The 12936-nt window shown below is 38.8% G+C and overlaps 1 protein-coding gene across 2 annotated transcripts in view; it reads right to left on the reverse strand.

Moving 5' to 3' along the window:
* USP32 (ubiquitin specific peptidase 32) overlaps positions 1-12936 on the reverse strand; it is a 242486-nt gene that overhangs the window by 117918 nt on the left and 111632 nt on the right. For both annotated transcript variants that reach the window (XM_047080906.1, XM_047080905.1), the window contains exons 3-4: positions 7795-7900; positions 3533-3651 (exon numbers count right to left, since the gene is read on the reverse strand). In XM_047080906.1, coding sequence (XP_046936862.1) covers positions 3533-3651; positions 7795-7900 — 225 coding nt within the window. The remainder of the gene's footprint in view (positions 1-3532; positions 3652-7794; positions 7901-12936) is intronic.

A 12936-nucleotide genomic window follows, 5' to 3' on the forward strand; every position in this document is an offset into this window, starting at 1 on the left:
TTATGTTTTTGAGTCATGGGTGTCTTCTAAAACAGAAAGCAAAGGCAAAGTTTCCTTTTATAAATTGTCACAATAGCAGTTTAGAAAAAAAAAAAAATCCAGTAACATAAAAGGCAAATAAAAATAAACAGACTCCTAAAATTGACACATCTTTTAAGAACAATATGAATTTCCATCTTAAAAACTGACAACCAAAGAAAATATAAGAAAAGAACAATACAATTCCTATGTGGATTCCTTTATAACTTCATCTTTTAAGGCTAAAAAAAGCATAAGATAGAAAAAGTTGAGGGGCGCCTGGGTGGCTCAGTCAGTTAAACTTCCGACTTTGGTTCAGGTCACAATTTCACAGTTCGTGAGTTCAAGGCCCATGTCAGGCTCTGTGCTGACAGCTCAGAGCCTGGAGCCTGCTTCGGATTCTATGTCTCCCTCTCTCTCTGCCCCTCCTCTGCTCACACTCTTTTTCTCTCTTTCTCTCAAAAATAAACGTTAAAAAAAAATTAAAAAGGAAAAAAAAAGAAAAGGCTGAAACCTATTCCATGTCACTTAAATCTAGGTGCTAGGTCCACATCATTTAGCTAAAGTGCTTCTCTTTATAGTTTTGGTGGCTTTTTAGGATTGCAAAAAACAACACAAAACATTGTTATGGGAGGTCCAAATAAGTCTTTTCTAATATAAGTAGACTCATACTGAAACATGGTAACTTGAAAAGCAAGGGTTTGGATACAATCAGACACATTACTCAGAAATCACAGCACATAATATATTAAATAGTTGAATCAGATAAAAATTAGCCCATTTACTGTGATTTTTTTGATTGTTTTGTTTTGTTTTTAACCAACTGTAAGTATCTAGTGGTTTAAATAGCCATCTACATGAGTATTCCAAAACCAGGGCCTCTCATTTCTTTGATCTTTCCTTTTCCAAAGATCTTGTCCTTCATACAACACTTAACTGCAGACTTAACTAACAAGTCTTATGATCTTGTTATAATAACCGTTCCCTTTCCATTAAGTGCAATTTTAAGCATTCCACTTTCCCCCTTCACTACTTTCTCTTATGACCAAACTTCTTTTGGTATCCTAACTCCAGTGAATTTTTTAACTCCACAGGACCTCCACCAAGGACCTTCCTCTACATTGCCAATTCTAATGATCATTTCTCAGTGATCAAAAATCAACTCATTTGACCTTTCAGTTTATTTGATATAAACACTCTTTTCTATTAAAATATTTTCATCACTTGGCTTCCAGGACACCATTCTCTTTTGGTTCTCCTCACAGGCTATTCCTTAGGCTCCTGTTTTGAGTCTTCTTCATTTCATTAACCTTTCAACCCTGGAGTAAAGGACTCAGTCTTCCAATCTGTTTTCTATCTAAATTTACTCTAAGATGATCTCATCCTCAACTCTAAGCCAACAAATCCTATCCTCTGAATGCTAATTTATATATCAAAAAGCATAGTTGGCATCAGTTTAATGTCTAAAATGATTCTCAAATTTAATTATGTCCTAAATCTCTCTTGATATCAAAACCCCAAACCTCCCCCAAGTAGTTTTAGCCATCTCAATTAATGGAAACTCCATTCACTTACTAAATCAAGTCAAACACTTTAGTCATCCTCTTCTCTGCCACAGCCCATAATCCATATAAGATCCTGTCAACTCTCCCTTCAAAATAAATGCAGAATCTGAAAACTTCTCACCACCTCACTGCTATATTATGATCTACATAATCATCACCTCTTACCTAGATTAGTCACAGATATCTTGTATGGACTCTGTTTAGCCTACCCTGTACGTAAGAGCCAAAATGATCATGTTTAAAAAAAGAAAAAAAAATCATGTATTTCTCTGCCCCAAACCCTCTAATTGGTTCCACCTCACTCAGGGTGAAAATCAAAGAACTCATACTGTCCTAGAGCCATATATAATCTCCCCACTTCATGTCACACCCTTCCCCAACCTCTGTAACTTCTACGAGTCTCTTAATCTAATCCAGCTCATTTGGCTCCTCTGTTGTTCCTTGGACATATCAAGCACACTCCAACTCCCGGCCTTTGCTGTACTCTCGTCTTAAAAAATGTTTTCCTCCAGATTTCTGCATAGTTTGATCTTTCTTCCTTTAAATTCTTGGTTCAAATGTCACTTTATGTGACAAGCCTTTCCCAACTACCCTATACAAAATACCAACACTCTGCCACCTCCTCCCCATCACCACCTATCCCCCTTATTCTACTTAATCTTTCCCTATAGCACTAATTATCATCTCATATAGGTACCTGCTATTGTGCCTAAATTCTGGAGAACTGGGTAGCTAGCCACATTGAACTCCCATCAAAATGGGAATACGTACATAAAACTTAATAAGAAAAATATACATTCTCCAAGATGTACAGAGTATTAATGCATTTTACATCTGTGTGAAAAATTCAATTAATCAGGCCTGCAAAGATTAGGTTACTTTTTTTGGACAGGAAATGTTTGTTATTGGAGAGAAAAACCATAGCCTAGCTTGTCTTGAAGTACTGAAATACTATCACAGCAACTTGCAGTGCAGGAAGCCAATCCTTTTGCACCAAACACACAGAAATATGGAGTAAAATATAATACCATAACCACTACTAAAAACTGTACAGCCAAGTTGAAGGCAAGATACAGAAATCTCCAGGTGCTATCAACACAGAAGAAACTCAAAGCCAGAGTAGTGAAAAACTAAAGCTACAGAGTCCAAAGAGCTATGAAAACCAGATACATGCATATAGCTGGAGTACTGACAATCAAGGCCTTTACAGTTAGGAAGGCGACTAAACTAAAATGAATAAAACCCACAGCAGTGAGGGACTGTCATATCTGTAAAACGCAAGTGGCTCAAACAGCCACCCATGAGGAATCATGCAGCATTGAGTGTGCTGCAGGAAAACATCAGAAAATTCTAAAAGGGTTTTTTTAATTCTACCATCTTTAGGGCATTTCCCATATTAGCAGACCTGTGAAAAGGAAGAAAAAAAAAAAGAATTTTCTCTGTTAAAGATAGACATTTTCTACTGTTTTTCTATAATGAAAATATATTATTTATGAAAATAGAAGAAAACGACAGGTTTTTCACACCCAAATTTTTCACTATGCAAATCAGCTAAGTCAAGTAAGTGATAAAATAGACCTTGATGGGTGAGAGTCACAGAATGACTTAAGGCCAATGATACACTATAAGATGAAAAGCAGTGGCATGTATGATCACCAGTGAGTGTGTATGTATTGGTGTAAGAATGTGAGTGTGTTTTATTATCCCTTAAGTATAGACAGTTGTCTTTAAAGTAGAACTGGAAATTTTAAGATTCACAAATATAACAGTATTAAGTGTCATGGACCTTTGAGAATAGCACACAAATAATTGAAACATCAACCATTAAAAACAAAAATGTCAAGAATATGCTGCACATAAACATCTATTCATCATAGCTAAGCTCATTATATAACTAAGAGTTAATACTTTGTAACAGATAGGGATGAAATGTAAATCTTTAAATATACCTCTGAGAAACACTTCCTGAGTGTATCTGGGACTTTACCATCCACCACATGGAGCATTCTTTCCATTTCTTCCCGTACAACATAGCTCCCAGATTCACTTGCAAAAAGACTAAAAATGTCTAGAAGAAAGAAAGAATAAATTAAACTTACCATAGATTAAATATACCCTGGCAGAAGTAGAGAGGGAAGAGAGAGGTAAATATTACTAAGTGATTACTAGTGCCAAGCACTTTATCAATATATCATTTAATTTATTCCTAAAAAAAAAAAAAAAGAAAACCAACAACGCAAATTAAAACAGCAATATGATATCTTTTCAAACACATCAAATTTGCAAAAATGTTTAGGTGTGACAATACAAAGTGATAGCAATAAATTGGGAGAAACAGGAACTACTGTACACTGTTAATGAGAGTATGAATTACTGCAACCACTTTAAAGAGTAACTTGCCAAAATCTGGCAAAAGTGATGTATGCTAGAAATTCAACTTCTTTTTTTTAATTTAAAATTTTTCTTAATTTGAAAAGAGGGTGTGTGCGAGTGGGGGAGAGGGACAGAAGGAGCAAGAGAGAGAATCCCAAGCAGGCTCCACACTCAGCAAGGAGCCCGATACAGGCCTCGATCCAATGACCCTGGAATCATGACGTGAGCCAAAATCAAGAGTCATTCAATCAACTGAGCCACCCAAGCATCCCTAGAAATTCAACTTCTAAGCAGCTCGACTTCCACCCTCAAGAAACTTTCATACGTGTGCACAAGAACAACAATGTTCACTGGAATATTATGTGTAATAGCAAAACTCAGAGGAAAAAAGATAAATATCTATCAATAAGAAAATGGGTAAACTGACATACACACACACAATGGAATACTACATAGCAGTTAGAATATAGGAACTAAGTGCTTCAAGATGGATAAATATCAAAAACATTCAGGGAAGGGATACCTGGGTAGCTCAGTGAGTTAAGCATCTGACTCTTGATTTCAGCTCAGGTCATATCTCATGGTTCCTAAAATTAAACTCCATGTCGGTGCTCAATCCCTGCTTGGGATTCTCTCTCTCTCCCTCTCTCTCTGACGCTCATGCACTCTCTCTCAAAATAAATAAATAAACTTAAAAAAATATTCAGGGAAATATTTTTGGGATTGTAAAGCAAATTATAAAATAATCTGTACCATATACCATTTACTTAAAAAGTTTAGGGGGACCTGGGTGGGTCAGTTGGTTAAGCATCTGACTTGTGCTCAGGTCATGATCTCACGGTTTGTGAGCCTGCTTGAGATTCTCTCTCTCTGCCCCTTCCCCACTTGTGTTCTCTCTCCCTCTCTCAGAAGAAATAAATAAACTTTAAAAAAAAGTTTAAGAAGTTTAAAATCTGCAAAACAACTGAAGATACGTTTAAAGGTATATAAAATATCATAAAGGTAGAAACACCTGCATGAGGAACAAAAGATCACTATATTCATGAGAGTGGTTACAGTTGTAAAGGGAAGAGTGGGAATGAGACCATGGAGAGATACAGAGAGACAGCCTCACTTTGGATGTAATACTTTATTTCCTAAAAAATAAGATCCAGCACAAATGTGACACAATGTTAAGAAATAATAAAGCAGGTGGATGTACATATTGTATGTATGTTTGAAATACTGTTGTTATGGATTGAACTGCATCTCCCAAAAAGATATGTTGAAACGCTAACCTCCAGGAACTTATGAATGGGACCTTATTTGGAAAGATAGAAGATAGAAAGATAGAGGAGACATTCCATCCCTTTGAAGGCCCAGGGGGTTTCATTGCTTGCCTTCCCACATCCCATGGAGGATTTCTTCAGGGGGAGTATTTGCTGGAGTGCTCTGACTACCTGTTACGGGTTGAACTGTGTCCCACCAAAAGATGGTAAAGTCCTAACCCCGGCATCCACAAATGTGACCTTATTTGGAACAGGGTCTTTGCAGATATAATCAAGTTAAAGTAAGGTCATTAGGGTGAGTCCTAATCCAATATGACTGATTATAAGAAGAGAAGACAAAACACAGAAGAAAACCATGTGAGGAGATAGGCAGAAATTAAGAGTGATGCACACACAAGCCAAGGACAGCAAGGACTACCAGCACCAGAAGTTAGAAAAAAGGAAGGATTCTTCTATATAGGTTTCAGAGGGAGCAGGGCCCTGCTAACATCTTCAATTTGGACTTCTAGCTTCCACAACTATGAAATACGTTTTTGTTGTTTTAAAAGCCACTTAACAAAAGTTTGCAGTACTTTGTTATGGTAGCCCTAGGAACCTAATACAATTGTATAATAAAAATAAAAAAAAAATTAGGGGTGCCTAGGTGGCTCAGTCAGTTGAACAGCCGACTCTTGATTTTGGCTCAGGTCATGATCCCAGGGTTGTGGGGTTAAAGCCTAGTGTAAGGCTCTGCGCTGAGCCAGCTTAAGATATTCTCTCTCCTTTTCTCCCTGCTCCCCGCCCACCCCTCTTCCCCACTAGCACTCTCTCTCTAAAATAAAAAAAGGAAGGAAGGGAGGGAGGGAGGGAGGGAGGGAGGGAGGGAGGAAGGAAGGAAGGAAGGAAGGACGGACTTTATATGTTTGTGTTTATGATGCCCCCAAATGTTATTTTTAATTACTGGCTGCGTGGAGCCACAGTATCTGTTTGTTGGCAGAGGAATGCTAATTTGAAAAACCAGGATCACAGTTAAATTCCACGTTGGTTCATGGATACGTTCAATATCTTAACTGTGATAATGTGGGTATATATACGTCCCCAAACCTATCAAAGTCCACACTTTATATGTGTGCATTTTATTGCAAGTCAATTACACTTCAATAAAACTATAAAAAAAGAAATAGATTAAAAAGAACAGCCTAAATTTAGGATTAAGAAAGAAGATTCTGAGGAATTTAGGAGAAGCAGTCAGAAGGCAGGTTAGAAAAGGAAGAAGGTTGGGGCGCCTGGGTGGCTCAATCTGCTGGGCGTCCGACTTCGGCCTAGGTCAGGATCTTGCAATTTGTGGGTTCGAGCCCTGCGTTGGGCTCTGTGCTGACATCTCGGAGCCTGGAGCCTGCTTCGGATTCTGTGTCTCCCTCTCTCTCTCTGCTCCTCCCCCGCTCATGCTCTGTCTCTGTCTCTCAAAAATAAATAAATGTTAAAAAAAAGAAAAAAAGAAGAAAAAAAAAAGAAAAGGAAGAAGGTAAATCTGGAGAACAGAGGGTTACTGGAGGGATGTGGGAGGAGGATGGGCTAAATGGGTAAGGGGCATTAAGGAATCTACTCCTGAAATCATTGTTGCACTATATGCTAACTAACATGGATGTAAATTTAAACAATAAAAATAAATTAAAAAATAAAGAAAAGGAAGAAGGAAGAAAGAAAACCCAGCATCTGGTGGCCAAGGGTTAAAACCTAGGAATTTTCAAAGTAAATGTTTTCTTTACTTCTCCTGGGAAATTTTCAATAAAACTTTCACCCCAAAAAGAAACCCTACATTCATTAGTAGCTGCTCTCCATTTTCCTATTCCCTGCCAGCCTCTGGAAGTCACCAATCTACTGTGTCTATGCATCTGCCTAATCTGGACAATTCATATAAATGGAATTACATACCATGTGGCCTACACTTTGACTGGCATTTATCACTTTAACATAATATTTTCAGGTTCATCCATGTTGCAGCATTAGTTCTTTATTCTTTTACTGTTGAGAAGTATTTTACCATATGGAGGTATCACATTTTGTTTATGTTGAATGCAACAGTTGATGGATAATAGGGTTGTATCCATCTTGCAACTACTGTGCACAGTGCTGCCATGAATACTCTTGTACATTTTTTTTTTTTTAATGAATACATGCTTTCAATTTTGGGGTGAACATACTGAAGTGGAATTGCTGGGTCATATGATAACTCCATGTTTAGCAGTTTGAGGAACTACCTAACAATCTTCCAAAGTGATGGTACCATTTTACACTCCCAGCAGCAATATATGAGGGTTTCAACTTTTCCACTGTTCACCAACTCTAATTATTACCTATCTTTCTTATTTTAGTCATCCTGGTAGGTATGAAGAAGTATCTCACTGTAACTTTAATATATATTTCCCTAATAAGTTTACACTGACCATTTTTTCAAGTGCTTATTAGCTACTTGTGTATCTTCTTTGGAGAAATATCAACTCAAATGCTTTCACTGTCATCAGAATTTTCAGGTAAATTATTCCGCACACAAATGTAGTATTATCATTTTGAGATATTAAAGTACGTACATTTTGCCTTCTCTTCATCTCTGCCTCTTGTAAGAAGGACAAGTCCAACTATTAAGTTATTGAAGTGCAGTCCTTTGGATGTTCCACCAAAAGAACAGTATATCACCTAGGAGAAAATGATAAAGCCAACATTAGAGGTTTCAGTTGTTGAGGAATTTGAGGCTCATACCACCTTTACCAAATCTTGTCTCTATCTCCAAACAAGACTCTGGTAAACTTTAGTAAAATGATGTTATACATCTTGTTAGTGCACTCAGCCAAAAATACACTTTATCTATTCTACTATATATATATATCACTGGCTCACACACTAACTATTCTTTTTCTTTGGAACCCTTATCAAGGTCCAAGAAGATAAAGGTTCAATAGCCCCAATAATGTGGTAAGAATTTTGTGTAATTACAGAATTTCCTTCAACCTCTGTAAAACTTACATACATTTTGATTTGAAAGATCGACATCTGGGGCCTCTGAGTGGTTCAGTTGGTTAAGCGTCCAACTTCGGCTCAGGTCATGATCTCAAGATTTCTAGGTTCGTGGGTTCAAGCCCTGTGTCGGGCTTTGTGCTGACAGCTGAGAGTCTGGAGCCTGCTTCAGATTCTGTGTCTCCCTCTATCTCTGTCCCTCCCCCACTCATGCTCTGTCTCTGTCTCTCAAAAATGAATAAACATTAAAAAAATTGAAAGACTGACACCCTCTGAATGTTTAAAAATGGAATGACAATCATATTACAATATATAAATACACCAAATTAACACCTTGTATACTTTAAGTGTACACAATGTTATATACCAAATATATTCAATTTTATAAAAGTAAAAAATACAGAAACCCCTCAAGATGTTTTATACACTCTTAGAAAGGAGTATCCTAGGGGCGCCTGGGTGGCGCAGTCGGTTAAGCGTCCGACTTCAGCCAGGTCACGATCTCGCGGTCCGGGAGTTCGAGCCCCGCGTCAGGCTCTGGGCTGATGGCTCAGAGCCTGGAGCCTGTTTCCGATTCTGTGTCTCCCTCTCTCTCTGCCCCTCCCCCGTTCATGCTCTGTCTCTCTCTGTCCCAAAAATAAATAAACGTTGAAAAAAAAAATTAAAAAAAAAAAAAAAAGAAAGGAGTATCCTAGTAATCAAAACTAAAGAAGAAAAGCTATGCATAAGACAGGGACAGCAAAAACAATGACATAAATTCATTCAGTTAGTAATTCTTTATTGAGCGCCTAAGGTGATATTGTGATATAATAAGAAATAAATATTTGGTCTTCCTCCAAGTTTCTGACACAAGAGCTTCTAAAACTCTTTGCTGAATGATATAGGTAAAAGAAGCATCTTTGGTTATTTACCCAATAAGTCCCTTTCATTCATATCTGAGTTTATGCTAATGAAATGACTCTTGGTAGGCCTTTACAAAGCTTCAGAATGTGAGCTGGTAGTCAGAGGAAAAGATGTGATTAGAGGGTTAGAATATTCAGCAGCACTTCCCAATCTCCAGGAAGGGAAGGGTGCTGGAGATTTATTTAATCACCAATAGCCAATAAATGGCCAGTGATTTAATCAGCCATGCCTGCATAATGGAACTTCCATTAAAAACCCCTAAACCAGGGGTTGGTGAAGACATCAAGGTGCTAGCAGAGGGGAACACCCAGAGATGGCATGGAAGTTCTGCATACCATCCCCCTCCCTGCCCACCTTCACCCCTTGCCCTTTGTGTCTCTTTCCATTTGGCTGTTACTAAGTTGCAGTCTTTAAAAAAATAAACTGGTAGGGGTGCCTGGGTGGCTCAGTTGGTTAAGCGTCCAACTTCAGCTCAGGTCATGATCTTGCGGTCTGTGAGTTCAAGCCCTGCATCAGGCTCTGTGCTGACGGCGCAGAGCCTGGAGCCTGCTTCAGATTCTGTCTCCATCTCTCTCTGCCCCTCCCCTGCTCACACTCTGTCTCTCTCTCTCTCAAAAAATAAGTAAACATTAAAAAAAAATTTTTTTAAATAAATAGGTAATAATAAGAGGAGGGGCCAAGATGGCAGAACAGCATGGAAGGCTTTTTTTGTCTCTAGGACCTGAAATGCAGCCAGATCATCACTAAACCACCTTGCACACCTAGAAAACTGATTTGAGGACTAATACAACAATCTGCACGACCTGAACCACACAACTGGGCAGGTATCCAGAGTGGAGAGGCGAACTGGGAGAGAAAGAAGCCGCTGAGGATAGGGAGCTGTTTTTGCCTGGGGAGAAGAGGCATGTGAGGCGGGGGGTGGGGGAATACAGGAAAAGCACCCACCCCTGAAAGCAGCTGGAGAGAAAAAGGAACAGTGGAAACAGCCACAGGGACTAAACAAAAAAGGGAGAAAGGAGAGGGTTTAAATTCCATTAAGACTCTATAAACAGGTGGAGCGCAGAGTCTGAAACTCCACAGCTCAATACCTGGCGGAGCTCTGGTAGGAAGGGGAAATCCCTGGAGGCAGAGTGTGAGGTCTGAGGGGTCCGAGGGCCACACAGGGAGAGGTGGTTCTCCTACTGGGAGGACATTTGGTAGAGGCAGTGTGGCCTCCCCACAGGCAAAGGTCCCAGCAGATCCCTGAGAATGGCCACATTCACTGGTGTCAGAGCCAGGATGTTGAGGGTGAAGCCTGGTGCCAGATGTGTGCCGTGATTTGCCGTAATCCCTGAAATGCTGCTGCTACATGACTGCACAAACTTTTTTCTGGGAAGGGCTGGTGGCTGGCTGCAGTCTCTGGGCATCAGCAGTGGCACGGTCTCCCGAACGTTCCTGGGGGTGGCCAGCACCCAGCCATTGCTGAGAGAGACCCTCCCCCAGAGAATAAGTACAGAAATGAGGGGTTGGGAAACACGGCCCCATCTGAGATAAAACTCAGGAGGGAGGTGCCGCCGGGCAGCCAGATGCCTTGGTCACACACAGTGTAGAAACGGAGAATGGACAGAAGCCAGAGACAAAGAAGGGGTGCTTGACTGCTAGTAGGGAAGAGCACAGAGTTCTGATACTAGAGACTGGGTAGCTGGGTGACTCCATTTTCACCCCTCCCATGCATGCCCCTACACACCTACACCCACAACAATCTACCCCACTAAGCTAAGCAGCACCATCTAGTGGAGAATGGAGCCATTACACTAAGCCCTGCCCAAATGGGCCAACCGCACTCTTGAAGAACACAAGTCTCTCTGCCTGCTTAGTTTGCAGACTATAAAGTGCTTCATAGTTTGACTTCTAGGGGAAACCAGATGTAATTTCAATCATATTTGACTCTGTTAGTCCAACTATTTAATTTTTTTTCTTTTCTTATTCTTGAATACAGAAAGAGAAAAAATTTATTTTTATTTTCCATTTTTATTAAAAATATTTTTAATTTTTTTCTACTATATTACTTTTTTGTAAACTTTTTATATTCTATCTTCCATTTCATTTTATTCTATTTTATTGCATTCATTTTCTCAAATGTTTTCCTTTTTCTTTTCTTTCCTTCCTTTTCTTCTCTTTCTCCCTTTTCTCTAATCTATCAAGTTTCTTTCAACAATGAGACCAAAACACACCTACGACCCAGCATTCTTCATTTGATTTTCTTGTTGTTAATTGTTTAACTTTTTTGTACTTTATTAATTCCTTTTCTTTCTTCAAAATGACAAAACGAAGAAATTCATCCCAAAAGAAAGAACGGGAAGAAATGACAGCCAGGGACTTAATCAACACAGATACAAGCAAGATGTCTGAACCAGAATTGAAAATCACAATAATAAGAAAACAGGCTGGGGTTAAAAACAGACTAGAAACCCTTACTGCAGATAAAAGAAGTAAAAGCTAGTCAAAATGAAATAAAAAATGCTACTATTGAACTGCAATCTCCAATGGGTGCCACAGCAGCAAAGATGGAAGAAACAGAGCAACGTATCCACGATAGAGAGGACAAACTTATGGAGAATAATGAAGCAGAAAAAAAGAGGCACACTAAGGCAAAAGAGCATGATATAAGAAATAGAGAACTCGGTGACTCATTAAAAAGGAATAACATCAGAATCACAGGGGTCCTAGAAGATGAGGAGGGAGAAAAAGGGGTAGAAGGTTTATGTGAGCAAATCATAGTGGAAAACCTTCCTAACCTGGGAAACACAGACATCAAAATCCAGAAAGCAGAGAATGCCCATAAGATTCAACAAAACCAGCCATCAACAAAGCATATTATAGTCAAATTCACAAAATACTCAGGCAAGGAAAGAATCCTGAAAGCAGCAAGGGAAAGAAGTCCTTAACCTATAAGGGAAGATAGATCAGGTCTGCAGCAGACCTATCCACAGAAACTTGGCAGGCCAGAAAGGAGTGGCAGGATATATTCAATGTGCTGAATCGGAAAAACATGCAGCCAAGAATTCTTTATACAGCAAGGCTGTCATACAAAATAGAAGGAGACTTAAAGAGTTTCCCAGAGAAACAAAAATTAAAGGAGTTCATGACCACTCAACCAGCCCTGCAAGAAACTTTAAGGGGGACTCTCTGAGGGAAGAAAAGACAAAAAAAAAAAAAAAAAAAAAAGACCAAAAGCAACAAAGACCAGAAAGGACCAGAGAACAACACCACAAACTCCAACTCTACAGGTGACATAACAGCAATAAATTTGTATCTTTCAGTACTCACTCTAAACATCAATGGACTAAACGCTCTAATCAAAAGACACAGGGTAACAATGGATAAGAAACCAAGATCCATCTATATGCTGTTTACAAGAGACCCATTTTAGACCTAAAGACACCTTCAGATTGAAAATAAAGGAATGGAACACCATCTATCATGCTAATGGCCGCCAAAAGAAAGCCAGAGAAGCCATACTTATATCAGAAAATCTAGATTTTAAAATGAAAACTGTAACAAGGGATGAAGGGCATTATATCATGATTAAGGAGTCTATCCACCAAGATCTAATAATTGTAAACATTTATGCTCCAAATGTGGATGCATCCAAATATATAAATCAACTAATCACCAACATAAAGAAACTCATTGATAAGAGTAGGAGACTTCAACATTCCACTTCCAACAATGGACGGATAATCTAATCAGAAACTCAACAAGGAAACAATGGCTTTGAATGACACACTGGACCAGATGGACTTAACAGATATATTCAGAACATTTCATCCTAA

The sequence above is a fragment of the Lynx rufus genome, unplaced genomic scaffold (assembly GCF_022079265.1).
Source record: "Lynx rufus isolate CCGP_SWC_20201006 ecotype Redwood Valley unplaced genomic scaffold, mLynRuf1.p SCAF_18, whole genome shotgun sequence".
NCBI classification, from domain to species: domain Eukaryota; kingdom Metazoa; phylum Chordata; class Mammalia; order Carnivora; family Felidae; genus Lynx; species Lynx rufus.